Source organism: Dama dama, chromosome 12, assembly GCF_033118175.1.
Source record: "Dama dama isolate Ldn47 chromosome 12, ASM3311817v1, whole genome shotgun sequence".
Taxonomy (NCBI): domain Eukaryota; kingdom Metazoa; phylum Chordata; class Mammalia; order Artiodactyla; family Cervidae; genus Dama; species Dama dama.
The window spans coordinates 49,662,387-49,681,940 of record NC_083692.1 but is presented as its reverse complement, the minus strand read 5'-3'; the positions used below and the strand labels follow the sequence as shown (position 1 = coordinate 49,681,940).

At 43.2% G+C, this 19,554-nt stretch overlaps 1 protein-coding gene across 2 annotated transcripts in view; it reads right to left on the bottom strand.

Annotated features, from left to right (window-relative positions):
- MYZAP (myocardial zonula adherens protein) overlaps positions 1–19,554 on the bottom strand; it is a 117,029-nt gene that overhangs the window by 76,974 nt on the left and 20,501 nt on the right. For both annotated transcript variants that reach the window (XM_061157246.1, XM_061157247.1), the window contains exons 3-5: positions 9,907–10,062; positions 6,231–6,323; positions 1,879–1,992 (exon numbers count right to left, since the gene is read on the bottom strand). In XM_061157246.1, coding sequence (XP_061013229.1) covers positions 1,879–1,992; positions 6,231–6,323; positions 9,907–10,062 — 363 coding nt within the window. The remainder of the gene's footprint in view (positions 1–1,878; positions 1,993–6,230; positions 6,324–9,906; positions 10,063–19,554) is intronic.

Sequence of the window (19,554 nt, the reverse complement as noted above, 5' to 3'; positions counted from 1 at the left end):
ATGAGGAATCAGTCAGGGTCCCTGGGTTAGGGTGGACCCTGTTCTAACAGCTGACCTTTGAAGTGAATGCCTGGAGTGTCAGTGATGGGGACAAAAATGCTACCTGCCTGCCCGCCATTCCAGAAAACAATGAATGCCGCTGGCCATCAAGCCATCAGCCAGGGCAGCCCACCTGACAGTGTGCCCTGAGGGGAATTCAGGATGGGGAAAAAGCAGGACACTAAGCCTAGAGAGTTAAGATGCATACCAAAGAAATAATGTCCGTTAGCCCAGACTCTTACATCTTATCACACATAGAAAAGCATTAAAAACATTAACTTAAGATGTCTCTCTTTTGTGATTAACAGCAACCTTCTGATGTTTGACTACATTTTTTTTTCTTCAGCCAAAACTCCTGTATATCCTGGTCCTCCCTTACTTCTTTGGAATAGTTCCTCAGCTCTCTCTGAGAGACTGAATCCTGGGCTATAGTCCTCAGGGGGGGTCACTGAATAAAACAGAACTCTCAGCTTTTAGGCTGTGTGTTGTTTTTGTTTTTCCAGTCAACAGGGGGTGGCAAATCAGAATTATGATGGGAAGAAAAAAAAAACAGATATCAACCAGATGTGAAATCAAGTAAGATGCAGCCTTTCCTGGTTGACCAGGGTGAGAACATGTACAAGAGGGAAGAAAAGGGAGCCTGGGCAAGCCCCCTTGATGGCAGGAGGAAGGGAAAACAAAGGCTACTGAATAAACCAGACCCAAAGCAGGGCCTGGCCTGAGGCCAGGGGAAAACTGGCATGCTCTAAGGGGAGCCAGGAAAAGGGTGGGACTCAGAGCCCCACCAGAAATGGGCTTCCAGACAAATCCAAACACAAGGCCGGCCCAGGCCCACTATGGGACTATAGCCTAGCTTCGTTGCTGGCACTACTGCCCAATCATCTGTCACAAAAAATACTGGATCCTAGGGGAAGTGGATCATCCCAACATAAAAATTTGTTTGCTTATCTAGCAAATTATTTATAGAGAACCAGAAAGGATATGAAATAGCTTGTGTGAACTTTGAAGAGGAAGGTAAAGAGATAAGAGCCAAATGAAGTTGGAAGGGGACAGAATCTATTATTTGCATGTTTGGAAATTAAAGCCCGAGGAGGCTGTTGAATATAATGTTGAATCTAATGCTTGGCTCTGAACATTTGCAAGTTAATCTGCATAGTACATGGTGGGGTTCGGTTGAAAGAGTAACAATAGGCAGCATGTGAGGGATTAACTCCCAACAAATCAAAGTAATAACGAGAAGAATCCCCTTTATGTGGGTTGACCACACACATCTGCACACGTGTAGGATCCTGACTCTTTTGGGCATCCCTGTCTGGCACTACTAGGTGTTCTTTGGAAGGCACATGATTTTTTCTTTTAATGCAAAATAATTTCTAAATTAGGAAAACATGCCTAATAGCCTTTGGGAGTTACTCATCATGAATGAATGAGGATTGCCTTGGGTTAAGTCCATCTTTCCTGTGACTGGTGAGACTTCTAACACTGCAGCATGAGGGAGCAGGTGATATGTTGCTTCAGGCACTGATGCTTAGGACCACTCAGGTGTCTAGTGGGACAAGTGACATCATTAGCGCTGAACTTAGGATCTAAAGCCCCATTTTAATAAGGGCAAAAACAACTGCAACTGCAAGGTTGGGAGTCTCAGCTTGGAAGCGTTTCCATCAGCTTCGTTCCTTAACCGTCTCCCTGGCTCAGCCTTTGCTGTGGCCGAGTGTACTCTGAATAATGAGCCGAGAACATTCTGTGACACTTTAATACAAAGACAGAGGGCCCACCCTTGGCTAAGCTCACATGCACTGGAGCAGAGGACAACCTGGCCAATGGGGAGCAGATGAGTACCTGCAAGCTGATGGAGTCCGACGCCAATGCCGCGTTCATGGCATTAAAACTGTCCAGGGCTGACGACTGGGTTTGGATGTGATTCTCCAGATAGTCCTGCTTTGCCTGTGAAACCTGGATAGATTGAGGAGACAGTTACACGCAACCAAACCATACATGCTCACAAAAATCTTCAGCTAGGTCACAACTTTCTCCTGAGGGCAGACACATAACAGTCAATGATATTTCAAGTACAGCTTTACATTACAAAGTCAACAGAGCAGAAAGGCAAGACAACTTTTCCTCTGGATGATATTCACCCCTTGGCCAACAGGGCCTCACTTACTTCTCACAACACTCTGCAGCCCCCAGAACATGCCTTTTTATAGGGAGGAAAGGGAAGGACAGAAGGGATTTGAATGCAAATGTATAGCTGCCTTTACGACTAGAATCTAGTTGGATACCACTTTGTACCATCTTGCTTTCGTCTACTCACCATAGAAGGAATATGCTCTGACTCACCCAGTTCCTAGGAGTTGTTTTGTGGCTGCTGCTGTTGTGTTGTCTTTGTTGGATGTACATTTAATGTGTTTCAGAGAGTTTCATCAGAGCCCAGTCTTAAGCTAGACCTTAAAGACGGGCTGGGTATATAGAAAGGCCAGGAGGCAATAGAACCAGAGGTAAGGTTCTGGGAGGCTCAAGGGTCGATCCTGTGAGGCCTGTGGGAGCCATAGGAAGCAGTCAGGCATGAGACAGCGAGAGGTGTACCCTTGGGAGAGGAAAGAAATAGTAGGCCAGGGGCAGGAGGTGTGTTCCTGCTCAGGGCACATTCATACAGCCAATAAGTTAGCATCATTTTTTTAAAGATTATTTTTGATGTGGATCATTGTAAAGTCCTTATTGAATCTGTTACAATATTGCTTTGTTTTATGTTTTGACCTTTGGCCTATGAGGCATGTGGTATCTTAGTTCCCCAACCAGGGATCGAATCCACATCTCCTGCACTGGAAGGTGAAGTCTTAACTACTGGACCACCAGGAAAGTCCCATGTTAGCATCTTAACCTGGCTACAGTCTGTGGTGTGACCCAGAGGAGGAGGAGACTGCGGGTAGAGACGGAGCTCCTGTGACAGTCTAGATGAGAAAACGAGGGTGTGTAGGACGTGGCCATGGAAAGCAAGGAGCAGAGACCTGCTTATGCATCTATTGCAAATCCAATCCTTTGGTTTTAATTACAGTCAGTGTCAGTGATGGCAGAGTGAATTTCCATTGGCAGGTGACAATTTCACAAATCTCTTCCTACATGTCAATGAGAATGACAAGTTGGATATGCCTGTATACTCCCACTCCACATAATCAAGGTAGTAGGTCTTACTTAAGCAGATAATTTCACAGTCCAGACATAAACTAGACTCTAATACAAGAAAACTGAGCACCAAAAAATTGATGCTTTTGAACTGTGGTGTTGGAGAAGACTCTCGAGAGTCCCTTGGACTGCAAGGAGATCCAACCAGTCCATCTGAAAGGAGATCAGTCCTGGGTGTTCATTGGAAGGACTGACGCTGAAGCTGAAGCTCCAATACTTTGGCCACCTCATGCGAAGAGTTGACTCATTGGAAAAGACCCTGATGCTGGGAGGGATTGGGAGCAGGAGGAGAAGGGGATGACAGAGGATGAGATGGTTGGATGGCATCACCGACTCGATGGACATGAGTTTGAGTAAACTCTGGGAGTTGGTGATGGACAGGGAGGCCTGGCGTGCTGCGATTCATGGGGTCGCAAAGAGTTGGACACGACTGAGCAACTGAACTGAACTGAACTGAATACATGACTGGTGCAACTGTGCTCCTTTACTGTAGATATTAACTTTTATGGGAAGTACGTCATACAGAACAGACTTTTCCTTCAAGGTTATTAACCACAAGTATTCTTTTAAATGTTTTTCCCATAAAGCATTAGCTAGGTTAAACCAGGGGAAGCTTATTTTTTCTTTAATTTTGAGTAGGCAATATATTCCTAGAGTTCAAACATTTTAAAAGTAGAAAAGTCACTAAATATTTCTAAATATTAGACACTAAACGAAATATTTTTTCACTCCTGTCCCATCTGCTCAGTTACCACCGTGTCCACTCTGCACCTCAAGTAGGAACCACTGTTAATTACTTTCTTGATGATCTTCCCAGTAATTTTTTGTACACACACAAAACAATCTAGATATACTTATTTTCTCCTCTTAGTTTACATAAATGGTAGTATACTATACATGACATTTTCCTGTGTCTTGCTTTTTCACCACTTACTCTATATCTTTAAAATTTTTCTGCATATTTTTGAAGAACTTATTCATTTTTATTTTTACACAACTCTGTGATTGTAGAGATGCAATATTTTTTTTATTTTCTCTTTCTTAAACGGACTTGTAAGGTTTCCAATCTTTTTACTATTATAAACAATGTTTAACAACTAAGTCTATACATACATCATTTCACATACGTGAGAGTTTTTCTATAGAATAAATTCTTAGGAAGAGAACTGCTGAGTCAAAGGATGTGGGCATTTGTAATTTGGGTAGATATTCCAAACTGCTCTCCCTAAAAGTAATGCAAACCACATTCCAAGCAACAATCTGCCTGTTCCTCTATAGCACAGTTAACACAGCACCTTGTTCCACTTTTGCAGTTTTGCCAGTCTGCTAGATAAAAACAACATCACAGGACCATTTTAATCTGAGTTTCTCTTATTGAGAATGAGGAATTTAAGATCTCTTCATCTGTCCTTTACTATAAATTATCTGTCACAAATATTTTGCCTATTTTTATGAGGTGTGGCCTTTTTCTTTTTGATTCATGGGCGCTTTTTAAGTACCCAGGATATTAGCCTACTAGTCGTTCAGTCGTGTCTGACTCCTTGCGACGCCATGGACTGCAGCTCACAAGGCTCCTCAGTCCACGAGATTCCTCAGGCAAGAACAATGGAGTGGGCTGCCATTTCCTTCTCTAAGCCTACTACCTATAGTACAAAGGCAAAAAATTTTTCCCAGGTTGTCATTTGACTTTGGTATTTTTGCCAGCACTAGTCTTCATTTTAATGTAGTCAAAATTATCAACTCTTCTTTCAGTGATTTTGGAATTGCATCTCTTCATAAGACAATACCTTCCCCTCTCCAAGAGTGTAAAATAATTCACATGTATTTTCTTCTGGCACTAAATTTAACAAACTCTACCCAGAATTTGTCCAGATATAAGTCTGTCCCAACAGCATATACTGACCGGTCTATTTTCCTCCCTTCATTTCATGTGCCACATTTATCATAGATTGGGTTACATTTCTGGGCTCTTTTTCATTAATGTCTATTTATTTATGTGCCAATACTATGCTATTTTCATCTTTGAGGCTTTCTCAATTTCTTGTAATATTAAAAGGGCTAGTCTCCTTCATTGCCTTTTTCTTCCCCCAGAATTTTAACTCTTCATATTTATTTTCTATACACCATGGAACCACCTAGTTTAGTTGTAAAAGAACAACATAAAATAAAAATCCTTTACTACTTTTACTGGGTTATATTAAATTTACATATCAACATGAACGGTATTAATGTCTTATGATGTTGAATCTTCCTTTCCAAGTACATGATATATATGTCTTTCTACTTATTAAAATTTATTTCCACATATCTGGCAGTTTTTTGTTGCTTTTATTTCCTCTAACTAGTTTTTTGCATAATGCAATCTATTTGTCTATGTCCATTAATATTTTACCCTGATACCTTACAGAATTCTTCTGTTTATAGCAGTTTTTTCATTGGTTCGCTTGAGTTTTCTGGGTATGTCGTCATACAGTTTGTGAACTGTGATAGTTTTTCATCTACCTGTCCGATTTTTATACCTCTAAATCTATTTCTCTTGCTAAATTCCATGGCTAGTCTCTCCAGTACAATGTCAAATAATAATAGTAGAGCTGGCTTCCTCATCTTGCTCTTGACTTTGGAGAGAATGCTTTGAAAGTGAAAATTCTTCTTGCCACAAAAATTTTCCTTCAAATAATAAACTTCATCCTGTGATAATAGTCCCTCAATTCATGTAAAATATGATTCCAGAGACTTCCCTGGTGGTCCAGGGATTAGGAATCTGCCTTCTAGTGCAGGGGAGGTGGGTTCAATCCGTGGTCAGGAAACTAAGATTCCACGTGCTATGAGGCAACTATATGCACTATGGGCTCTCAGACCTGAAGAGCCCACGAGCTGCACCAAAGACCCAGCACAGTCACGTTCCTATGAGTCCACTCACAAGGAACATGATAAACTCAAGTATCTTCGGGCACAGGCAACCGAGAGGCAGTTCTAAGTGCTAGCATCCCTTCACATGTGCTACTTACTGACAGTTCCTGGGTGAGCTGTCGGATCTTCTGTCTCATTTCATCATAGTCTCCATACATTCTCTTTCTTACTTTTTCCAAAGTGGCTCTCACCTGCGGCCCACAAAAATGCTGGTTAGAGATCAAGCTACAATATTTTCATGTGAGATTTCCAAAACATTTAAGAAACCCTAAGGAGAGAAGGGCCTCACAAAAAAATAATCTGAGGAACAGGACAATTTGGGATATTAAGAAAGAGTATCACAAGGGAATTATCCAAATAATAGTGATAATAATAAATACACATTGTGGATTATATATAATTATTAACAAATATTAATTATCAAATAACATGCTCTGAAGAAAAAATGGTTTATTGAAATTTACCTACCACCCTAAAAATCATATTCAGGCAGGATTTCCCCTTTTCCTATCACATATTTTTATAAGTAGAAACTGTTTAACTGGTCAACTTCATAAACACATGACTACTGTTGTTCTGTCGCTATGTCATGTCCAACCCTTTTGCAACCCCATGGACTGTAGCCTGCCAGGCTCCTCTGTCCATGGGATTCTCCATGCAAGAATACTGGAGTGGGTGGCCATTCCCTTCTCCAGGGAATCTTCCCAACCCAGGGATCAAATCCACGTCTCCTGCATCAGCAGGTGGATTCTTTACTACTGAGCCACCAGGGATGCCAAAAAACATGACTAGGCAGACCAAAACAACAAACAAAAAAAAGGCACCTCTAATTTTCCCTATTGCTGTCCTGACTGCAAAAGAACAAATAAATGTTTGGAATGTAAGGAAGAAAATTATGAGCTTAGAGAGCCCATAAATGTGAAAGTCAGCTCCTCAATAATCACCAACACTACACAACGCACTAAATATAAGAAAAGTCATGGTGATTCCCCCAAACACCTGTTTATACAAACTCTGTTTAAATTTCTCTGTAATACCACTTCCAGAGGAGTAGTGGGGCCTTAAATATATTCTCAATAGAAACAAAAAACCTAACAGATAGCCTCTTTCTTCACTCTTCTTCTGGTTCTCCTTTGGTTGAATGAAGAACTCAGGGATTCTCATACAAAAAAAGCAGCCTCAAAGGAGCCCTCTCCAGAAGGCTCTGGAACTTCTATCACAGGAAAGGCTCAAAAGCAGCAGTTTGGTTAGAATGAGGGGTTAAGCAGGCCACAACATGTGGAGACTCAATTTTGAAACTATATTTATACAACTAGCACATTGCTTTAAACTGTATGTTTACTAGGAATGACTGGATATTGGTGGAGATTTCAGGGCAGAAGAAAGCAAGTCACAACACCTTGCCCTTTCAAAATGAATTGTAATGATAGAATCTACTTTCTCACCACTGAATACAAACATTTTGGGGGAAATGAGGCCAAAAGCAACAACCTTTTCATTCTGGGCAGACCGAATGGCTTTCATCTGTGGGGCTGAGTTGGTTCTCAGCCTACTCACTGTAGGGGAGTGGGTGGAGTTGGATGTGACTCCCGTTGGCAAATACTGCCAGAGTCACCCACAAGTGAGGGAAGGCATACAAACCCATAAACACACTCAGGAATGAGTAGCCTGGGATGGATCTGAAGCCAGCCACAGAAGGTGGGACCAAAAAATTAATTTTAAATTGTAGATCACAGTGGAGGTTGGCAATTCAGGTCAGAAATTCCCATATGATTTGGACACCTGACAGCCTGAACCTACCACTTTGTCTTGGGCAATCTACAACTCACAAATCTGCTTAGCAGACAGACTTCCCAATCTGCTTAGCAGATTGGTGGTGCCATGTTATTTGGGGCATCTCAGTGAGAAAGGCATAAGCATTTGCATGAGAAAAACAGGGGCAACCAAAAAGGTACAAGCTGTCCCTACATAGAAACATAGGAATGGGCTACTCTGAATGGTTAAAAATGATCTTCAGGGTTCGGATGACTGGGACTCTGAGGCTGACAGTTGTCAGACAGGCTCTGCCCGCTTGTGTATGAGTATGGCTCACCTGGCTTTTCTTCATTTTCTCTGTTAAGAATTTATTATCTTTTTTATTCCTTAAAACTGTACAACTATCCAAATCTTTCAACACACATTAATAAAGGTACATTTATTATTTTTTGATATTTCATAAGAGATGTTCTTCTCAAAAACTCACAACAAAAGCTGACCACACGTGTTTGTGCCCTACGGGCAAACACAGCCAAATAAAACAGAGCTAGTTTTGACCCTTAACAGTCCCTTCTCAGCCCCCATGATCTGTAAATGAGGAAACTGAAGCTCAGATAGGGCAAAAGTTTGGCTGGGTCAAAGAGCTGGACCTTGAACCAAGATCCATGGGGACTCCATTGCCCATGCTGCCCCTGCTTCTCACGAGTACTTTCTAGTCCACAGGCCAGTGTCTGAGACAGCTCATATCCTCTCTATCTAATCACTCCAGTTTGACAACAAAGGCACTATTCAATCTAGGGAGACACTGGGTAGACCAAGAAGGAATGGAGATGATGGATGGATAGAAGGAAGGAAGGAAAGAAAGATAGATGATAGATAGATAAAAAGAAAAGAAAAGGTTACAAGGAAATACTCCAAAATGTTAACAACTGTTCTGGTTGAATTATAGAATTATGGGTGATTTTGTTTTCTTCTTCATACATCTTTATATTTTTCAAAAGTTCTCCAAAGAATGTACACTTTAAAAGAAATGTAATATTAATTACAAAGAAATGGTATTAATTGACCTGGGTTGGACAATGTCTATTGTGGTTGACTTCCCAGCATCTGTTTCAACCCAACTGATTGGCCTGAAGCATCAAACCAATTCACAAGGCCCATTCCCCTTGCCAGTGATGGATTTGGGAAGGGGCATGTGACCTGGGTCCTCGCCAATGAGACAAAAGTGCAAGTCTGATGACAGGTCTCTAAAGGGTAACCAGAAATGATTGTCTCCTTTTCCTTCTCCAGACACCATCATATATTCAGATGATGCTGTAAGCCTGAGGCTGAAGGAGGAAAGAACCAAGGGAATCTCAGAAGTAGAACTGGTGCTTGGAGAGCCCTGCCTGGAGTGCACCTATCCCTAGACTTATCCCCACATGAGAAAAATTTCCTTTTAGAGTTGGCTTTTCTGCTACCTGTAGCCAAAAGCATCCAAATTTATACAACTGTCCAAACTCTTACATTAGGAGTGTCCAATATAATAAGCAAAACTACCTAAGAGCCTCCTTATCATACATGGAAGAAAAAAGCTATGTGGTCTACTGAGTCTCCTTACTTAGTAACATATAGAACTTCATTCTATACCTCACTGCAAAATTACATGTGTGCTCCCCTGGTGGCTCAGACAGTAAAGAATCTGCCTGCAATGCGGGAGACCTGGGTTCTATCCTTGGTCGGGAAGCTCCCCTGGAGAAGGAAATGGCAACCCACTCTCATATTCTTGCCTGGGAAATCTCATGAACAGAAGAGCCTGGAAGGCTACAATCCATTGGGTTGCAAAGAGTCGGACACAACTGAGTGACTAACACTTTTCACATCACCATGAAGATCTGTAGTGGTTTTTACATCCAAAATGACAATGTTTAGAATTATTTCAAAATGACTCATTACGTTCATATCAGAGCTTCCAACTCAACCCTCTTACATGCTACAACAAGACTATAAAACAGAAAAAAAAATCCTTAAACTACTCACGTCTTTGATGTAGTTCATCTCTTCTTTCAGCTGATTGGTGGTCCACCCATACACCACCATTTCTTTCTGCTGGTTTTGATCTGATCTTCGTACCACACCATAGACAACACCCTGAGGAAGTTTCCTGGTTGCTTCTCCATTGCTCAGGTCACGATGCTGAAAGAGGGGAGGAAAAGAGAAGAGAATGATGACTCTTAGGCTTTGTAGAGGCAGCTGTCATCATGGGCCCACTGAACATGGTCGTGGAGGTTGTGCCCAGCACTGAGATGCCTGGCAATGGGAGAGAGGCGGCATTGCCAGTAGAAATCCAACCTGGTCTCTACTCACCAAGTCATAACTGGCCTGTGCCTATCTTTCCCCTGGAAGACCAGCACCTTGCCCTAATTTCCACCAAAGCTCTGTCCCTTTATCAAGCAGCACCTCTACAGGAACCCATCTTCCTAGAGAAGGTACCTTTTTGACAAAGGCGCCTTCTGAGAAAGGTGCCTAATGGACTTATGCCATCCCTGATAGCAAGAGTGAGTGTCTGAAATCTCACATTCTTGGTAAAGCTGTTTTTATGCTGGTTCCTCTGTCTGACTTTATCGTCATCACTAACTGTGTGGCCTGAAATGCAGGAGGTTGAGATATGTTGGGGGGGAGAATGCTGACAGCCATCTGGCAGCCAGATTGTCCTCTGACGTTAGAGCTGACCCTGGAGCCAGTTCTGAGGAAGGGAGGCGGGGTCCCCTGTTGTGACTATTCATGAAATACTTCTGAAAAGTCAGGCAGAGGCAGCATGACATCACTCCGAAAGAATCCTCTGCTCCTTGGCTCTCTCAGTTACAACTCCCATCATTGCTGAAGTGCAAATACATTTGGGAAGGGGGAGACGTGGCCAAGAGAAACTAAGATTTATTGAGCACCTTCTCTAAGCTAGACATGTTCCTCACACATTTAATCTCCACAGCCACACCACAACACAATGACTGTCCTTTCCACTTTATAGCAGAGAGAACTTAAGTTCAGAGAGGTCAAGTCTCGTCTCTTGTTCATGGTCACACACCTAGGTTCAAGCCCAGTTCTGTCTGATACTAAGGACACCTCCCCATAGGCTTTGTTGGATGTAGAGGGACAGAGTAGGCCATCACAACATGGAAGAGATGGGACAAGAACAACTTAAAGACAACTTAAAGAAGGCAGAGAAAAACCAGCCTACAACTAATCTTCCTTGGGGCTGACAATGTCACAGGTCAGAAGGCTGAGTTTCATAACGGTAACTTTGCTCTTGCACTAATTTTTAAACCACCTTTGCATAAATTCTTTCTATGCACTTGCAAAATATCTTTGACATATAAAACTACAATGTGCATGTTAAAATCATTCATTTGTGGCAGAATAGTAAGTCCTTTATGATCCCACCTTTGATCCAATCAAAGCTTGTAAACGTTACCAAATTATTAATCATTAATGATCTCTAAGCTGGGGTTTCCCTGGTGGCTCAGACGTTAAAGTGTCTGCCTGCAACGTGGGAGACCTGGGTTCGATCCCTAGGTCAGGAAGATCCTCTGGAGAAGGAAATGGCAACCCACTCCAGTACTTTTGCCTGGAAAACTCCATGGATGGAGGAGCCTGATAAGCTACAGTCCATGGGGTCGCAAAGAGTTGGACACGACTGAGCAACTTCACTGGTACTGGTAATGACCTCTAAAGAGGGGGTGGTGGGGAGGAGCAGGGATGCTGAAGGTCAGAATGAAATTTGATTTTTTTTTCTTTATAACTTCATGTATCATTCACTTACAATGTGACCTTTTGAAAAATAATTAATAAGAAGGGCTTCCCTGGTGGTCCAGTGATTAAGAATTCACCTGCCAGTGCAAGCGACACAGGTTTGATCCCTGGTCCCGGAAGATTCTACATGCCACGAAGTAACTAAGCCTATGCCCCACAACTACTGAGCCCATGTGCTGCAACTACCGAAGTCCACGCAGCTAGAACCTGTGTTCCACAAGAGAAGCCATCTCAGTGAGAAGCCCACACACCGCAATAAAGAGTAGCCCTGGCTCGCTGCAACTAGAAAAAGCCCACGTGCAACAATGAAGACAGCACAGCCAAAAATTTTTAAATTAATCTTAAAAAATAACAAAACATCCATTGCTTCCCACTCTTCTGTACAAACTTGTTAAGAGATAAAATATGAGGGGTGGGACACTTGCATTGCTTCTGGAAAATGCTTTCACTAGAGCCCCTCATACCTGGCTCCCACAGGCACTGAGGCAACTCTTAATGTTGATACCTAAGTTTAGGTGAGTAGGGGGTTAAATGGCACTCAGAGGAGTGAGAAGCTCAGATTAGATATCCCAGCTTTACTACGCGTAGAATCAGGAAGAGGAAAAGCTCTAATGAAACTCCCACGTACCAGGAAACAAAAGCAAGATCTTTCAGTCACCAGCTCCACCCAGTTCCTGAAAAACAAGCTGATGCTGGCCTAAGGCTTTGGGAAAACTTGTTTCTGAAAAGCAAAGGTTTTCACAGGTGGACTGGCCTACAGGAAAATGCTCAGGTGACCAGATCAAGAGAGCTTGTCTCCCTGCCCGTGAGGGGAGATGGGGACCACCACAGATGGAGGTATATACAGACCAGCCAGGGACAACATGGTCTGTGAAACACATCCCGAGAGGTTGTGGATCTGAAAGTTACACAAATGGAAAGATATCAAAGACCTGTTAAGTAAAAAATAGTACATTTCATATTTCTATTTTTTGTTTTGCAAGTGCGTGTTTGAGTAAAATATCTAGAAAGTTGGACTCCACATCTTCAATAATACTTTTTCAAAAATTGACAACTAAAAAATTATTACAAAGTCAGGATCTAAATGAGAGACCCACGGGGAAGGGCCCAACACAGGAGCAGGGCCATCAGCATGGGCCACCCCAGAGGGAGAGGACTCCTGAGGAGCTGCTGGGCGGTGATGGGGAGGGGGAAGGGGTGTTTACGAAGAAAGAAAATATTTTTTGGCTAGCCATTTTACTATACAATGTTTTCTTTAATCCCCACATTAACCCTACTGTGTATGTATTACTATTTCTTCCAAGGTGGCAGTATTCAAGTGCCTGTTTGTGTTTCCAAATCTAGGCTCTTTCCTTAACCACAAAGCCTTCAGGATAGCTTGTGTGTTAATCACTCAGTCCTGTCCGACTCTTTGCGACCCCACGGTCTGTAGCCCATCGGGCTCCTCTGTCCATGGGATTCTCCAGGCAAGAATACTGGCGTGGGTAGCCATTTCCTCCTCCAGGGGATCTTCCTGATCCAGGGATCAAAGCTGGCTCTCCTGCACTGCAGGCAGATTCCTACCATCTGAGCCACCAAAACCTTTAGGATAACCTAGAGGAGAGGAAGTAGAGCTCACAGCTTCATGTGGCCCCAGACCTCAGGGTTACGGGGGCCAAGAGGGAGGCGCTCAGATCCAGGGCCGCAGGGAGGAGGCGAGCCCCGGATGGGAGGCTCTTCTCCAGCCTCCCAGGATCCATCTCCCTACAGTCCCCCACTTCACTCCAGCCTCAGGGCCTCTTTTCTGTTCCTTTATCAGCCAACCTCCTTCGTGCCTCAGGCATTTGCACAGACTATTCCCTCTCACTGCAGAGCCACTGCTGGGCTGAAATGTTCTTCTTTCAAGGTCATCTTCACCAACTCTTCACAGTCAGGTCTCTACAACACTTACCACAACCATGATGGAGTGACTGTTAGCATCACGAGATATGTAAGGCCCGTTTCCCTACCAAATCAAAGTTCTAAGAAGCCTAGGGTCTTATCTGAATTCTTTTTCACCATAATCCCCAGCATCTAACAGTGATGGACACCTAATGAGTTCTCAATAAATACTTGCTGAACGAATAAGAAGCTTTGAAAGTTGGAAGAGGTTCTGGGGAATTACCCAGAGTATGTAAAGTTGGTCCCCTGAAGAGAAATCCTTTGTTCCTCTAAGATGAAGCCACAGGGTGGGGGTAGGGGGTGATATTTGCCCCAAGCATAAAATCTATATCCAGAAAAAACTGTAAAGTAGCTGTGACTTCTATTACTTTTACAAAACGTCAGCATGGTTTTGGTCAAAAACTAGAAAACCCAGAAAAAAAAAGTAAAAAGATTTGACATGTTTGGCACTGTGTTTATAGCTAAATTTTTCTCCTCCCATGTCCTTTAAAATAATCTCCCCATAAGATAAATATTAATTTTTAGGCATGATAACAGCATTGTGATTATATTAAGAGATAATCTTTATCTCTCAGAGAAATATACTTAAACTATTTATGACATCTGGGACACGGAGTGGAGGAAGTGGATGGCGGTGGAGATAGGGCGAGACTGACCACGGATTGAGGGCTGTCAGCTGGGTGAAGGCTCCAATATTCATTACACAATTCAGTCTCCTTTTGTTTATGTTTGAAATTCTCCATAATTAAAAGCTTTTTCAACTTCTTTACAATGCTGCTCAGTATTTTAAAAAAATCAAATTTTAAAAAATGTACACTGGGCCTACTAAAAGCTTCCTGGACATAAAACAACTGCAGATAAAATTGCCATGAAAACAAAAGCCCTAATAAAGGCACAGAACGAAAAAGTTTTTGCCAAAGAAGGGGAAAGGACATAATCAGCTGAAAGAGCATCCCAAGTCCCTCTGTGCAAAACAACAGAATTCATGACAGGCATCATCAGTAAACTATACAGAGACTCTCTCAATGAAACTGTTCCCTGGGATGTTTGCGTGACTTACAACTTGCTTACAGGCTCATGCTCTGGCTGTTTTCCCTAAAGATACTTGGCAGCAAGTGCCTTAGAAAAGAAAAACGATAGAAAAGTAACTCAGCCTAAAGTCCTGCTGTAGAGATTTTATTGCTATTAGAAAGCAGGGGTATAAATTCAGTGATAGATGACCATATTTTCTAAACCCTAACTCAGAATATAAGATCTTACAATGAGATCACCTCTGCAGAGGTTATCTACAGAGACAGTGGCTCTATCTGTTGTAGTCACTGCTAGATCCTCAGTGCTCAGCATAAGTAGATGCTCAATAAGTACAGTTCGAAGGCAAGAAGAAAGAGAAAACAGTTGGAACTGTGCCTGTGCCAGAATATTTGGAGTACGTGGCCATCCAAGACACTGACTCTACAAAAGAAAAACATCCCATGGTCAAGAAGGGGTCTCAGACATAAAGAACAGACTTGCGGACATGAGGAGAGGCGAGGAGAGGGTGAGATGTATGGAAAGTGCACCATGGAAACTTACATTACCATATGTAAAATAGATAGCCAACGGGAATTTGATGTACAGCTCAGGAAACTCAAACTGGGTCTCTGTATCAACCTAGAGGATGGGGAGGGAGATGGGAGGGAGGTTCAAAGGGGAGGGGATATACGTATACCTGTGGCTGATTCATGCTGAGGTTTGACAGAAAACAACCAAATTCTGTAAAGCAATTATCCTTCAATTAAAAAATTAATTAATTAAAAAATAGAAGGGGTCTCAGAGAATAAACAGTACCAGAAATACAGCCTACCATAAATCCAAACGAATGCTGGTAGACTGCCACAGCCAGCCTCTGACCCCAGAGGCCAGGATAGACAGCTGCTCACACGTCCGGCTGCCAGTATGACTTCGACAGCCTGAAATATGAATTGAGTGACTTGAAAACTAGAAGCCATTTTCAAAACTTTTGGTTTTGGACTTCTTCCAGCCAGAGGGCTTCCCTGGTGGCTTAGACGGTCAAGAACCTGCCTGCAATGCAGGAGCCCTGGGTCCAGTCCCTGAGTTGGGGAAATCCCTTAGAGAAGGGAATGGTAACCCACTCCAATATTCTTGCCTGGAGAATCCCAGGGGCAGAGGAGCCTGGCGAGCTATAGTCCATGGGGTTGCAGAGTCAGACACAACTGAGCAACTAACACTTCTTCCAGCCAGAAGGCAAGAGATGACCTGGGGACTCTTTAAGTGCTGAGTGTCTGGGTGCTAGATCCATCCTGCAGGCAGAGGCGATCACTTTCAGGAATGTGGTCTGACCTGTGTGCCCATCATAGCAAATTATGGTTCCTGCTCATTATTCATGCTTGACATTGTTTAGCCTGATTATAACAAAAATGGACACTATAACTGAGCCTCTGGGGCTCTTCCACAGTCTGGAAGAGGACTAGGACTATTCCCTCTGGAATAGAGGGGATGGGCAGGCTTGTCCCCTCAGACAAATGGAGACCTTTGAGTAACTAAGATGTTTGTTATTTTTAACTATCTCACAAGAATGAATAGAGACCACTTCCTACATAAACTTATGGTTGGAAAAAGATCACTTTGAATGCTTAAAGATGAGAAGCAAAAGAAAATTTCTAGTCAAGCAGAAATCACACAAGAGGGACTTCCCTGGGGGTCCAAGTGGCTAAGGTTTCCAATGCAGGAGCCAGGTTTGATCCCTGGGTTAGAAAGATCCCCTGGAGAAGGGCATGGCAACCCACTCCAGTATTCTTGCCTGGAGAATCCAGAGGACCTGGACAGAGGACCTTGGTGTGCTACAGTCCATAGGGTCGCACAGAGTTGGACACAACTGAAGCAAATTAGCACACACGCACGCAGAGAACTAGAGCCCTCATGCCACAAGAAGAGTTCACATGCCACAACTAAGACCTGGTGCAGCTCAAAAAGAAAAAAAAATCTCACAAGAAAATGTAGTTCTAATAGTATCCTTATAAGAGTAACTTCTCAAAGATAATACTCCATTCTAAGCAGACAATAGCTGCTTGGGCCTAAAAACTCCAGAAAAAAGAGAAGAGTATCTGGGGGGAGGCGGGAGGTCAGTTCTTTTCTGGAACCCAGTGGTACAGTACACACCTTAGGTAAGTTACCTTGACTGATACCAGTCCTTCCTGATAGGAGGAAGCATGCAAGTTGACGTCACCATGACGACTCACCAGGGCACAGACCTGAGTAAGAACTGCAAAGCGTTACTAGCTGTGTGGCCTGTGCAAGTGACTTACTTCAAGGTCCTGAATGGTAAAATGGGGATAATACCATCAATTTCAGAAGCTTGTTTCAAGGAAGACACGGCATAACATATGTAAGTCATCTGGTGCACTGCTGGGCATACTAACAGATACTGACAGATTCTATTGCTTGTGGTGGTGGCTTTAGATTTCTGAGTATCTGATTTCCTTCTAGATTTTCCATGTCCATCTGGATGCTTCTGCCTGTCTGTCCACCTTTCTCCTCTGGCTTCTTTTTGCTGTTCCATCGCAGTCATCAGATTCACTCTGACAACGACATGCTCACGCTTGAACTGGCCTTGGTTTCTCCGCGTGAGGAAAGAAACACAAAGTCTCGGGAAGTTAGGAAGAGGCAAGAGTTGCGTCAGCAGTTTTGTACAGAGTCTCCCATCTCTCCTCAGCGTCGGATGAGGTGGGGGTGGGGCACACTGCTGGGGCGGCCAATGAGCCCCGGCCTCATGTCAAACCAGTCACTGCACCTTCACTGTTCTACAGATGGCACTGTCATACATATTTATTTGAATAGAGAGTCCCAGAACTAAAGAAATTTAGGAAAATGCTGGCTCCAGGCTAACATTTCCACTTGCTAGAAGAGGAAATCGAGGCCCCTGGAGATGACTTGAGTGGCCTGCCCATGACCTTGAGTGGTCAGGCAGCCAGGACCAGAAGCCAGGCCTCTCTGCCCTTCCAGGGGCTGCTATCTCTGAGAGGCACAGAGAGTCCTACACACTATCGCCAGGGAGGCCCCAGCCGCATCTGAATCACGGCAGTGTACTCCCTCACCTGGCAACAGCCCGGGATATTGTATAAACAGTCACACCAAGGACAAGAACTCAGCAGGCTTACTCATCCGGGGCTTTGAAGACTATCAAGACTTAGAAGACTATAAAACCAAATGGTGACGGTTTCCTTTTAACCATTTTACTGGACTATGAAAGCCCCCGACTTTTCATACATACACATATATCTGCTCTCTCTCAGTCAGGGTTCTCCAAGGTCTACAGAAAAACAGCTTCTTTAGAAACATAAATCATTCCAAGGACATCTATGACAGTGCGATATTAGCTGTTCAAAATATTATCCACTTCAAGCGACTTAGTAAATGGGGAAAAACTTCACCACTGCACAGACTCAGAATCAGCAGATCTCAGACAGTATTCTCTAAAATTCAACTATATAGTGAGACCCTGATACAATGTGATAAAGGTGTAATAGCTGGTGTTGGTTTGGTCTCTTATTTGTGTGTGTGTGTGTCTATGTCTCTATAAAAGTATACTGCATACAGATTTGGATAGGAATATATATGTATACATTCACAAAGTTCTTTGAAAATGACAGGGGTTAAATTTCAAAATTATCCACTACCAACTTTACTGTTCAACAATTTAGTAAACATGTCATCAATTCCTCAACATGAAATGTGTGTCTACAAACTAATCAGCATTTCCTCTCCCCTATAATTAACGACTTTTAATATGTAAATAAAAGTCCATCGCTCATTCACCCAAGTTGTTAATACAATGTAAGGTGATAATATTTCACAAAGAAACTTATCGTGGGTTGAACTGTGTTCTGCAGATAGATGTTGGAGTCTTTCTCCCCAGAACCTCAGAATTGGACTTTATTTGGGGACAGGGACAAGTTAATAAGAGGTCATTAGAGTAAAAGCTAACCCAACATGACTAGTGCCTTGTAAAAAGAGGAAAATTTGGATCCAGAGACACATACACACAGGAGAACATCAGGTAAAGCTGGAGTGATGCTGCCATAGCTAAGGATTGCCAAGAGCCTCCAAAAGCTGAAAAAGCCAAGGATGGCTGCCTCCCTGGAGCTCTCAGAGACAGCAGGGCTCTGCTGACACCTTGATCGTGGACTTCTACTCTCCAAAACTGTGACTCTATAGATTTCTGTTGCTTAAGCGCCCCCCATCCCACTCCAGTTTGTGGTGCGTTTTATGGCAGCCCAAGGAAACTAACACAAAACTGAATCACCATAATCCAGTCACTCACTAAGCACCAACTATATGCAAGGTGGAGATCTAGGGTCTGGGAGACAAAATTAAAAGACTGCACATTTTATGTGTGTGTATATATGTGCATAGGGCTTCCCTGGTGGCTCAGACGGGAAAGGATCTGCCTGTAATGCAGGAGACTTGGGTTCAATCCCTGGGTTGGGATATCCCCTGGAGAAGGGAATGGCAACCCACTCCAGTATCCTTGCCTGGGAAATCCCATGTATATAGAGGAGCCTGGAGGGCTACAGTCCATGAGAATCACAAAGAGTTGGACACGACTGAGCGACTAACATACACACACACATATGTACATGTTTTATCCAGACTTGGCAAGAATATGTATGTGTACATATGTGAAGTACTTAGCAGCAGATGGCTAGGTGCTAAGGGAGAGGGCTGCCTGGGTGTCCTGATGCTCAAGAGAGGGAATAATCACCCAAGCGCAGGCAGGCAGGAGGGTTTCAGGAAGCAGGCCTTTGAGGATGAGGAGACTTGGATAAACTGAGAGATGGCTGGGGAGAGGCTCCAGGCACAGGCTAGAGACTTAGAAAGGATTCTGAGGAGGAAGCAGATGTCATGGGGTTGGGAGATGATAAGTAAACCTGTCCGGTGAGGGCAGACCAACCAGGAAAA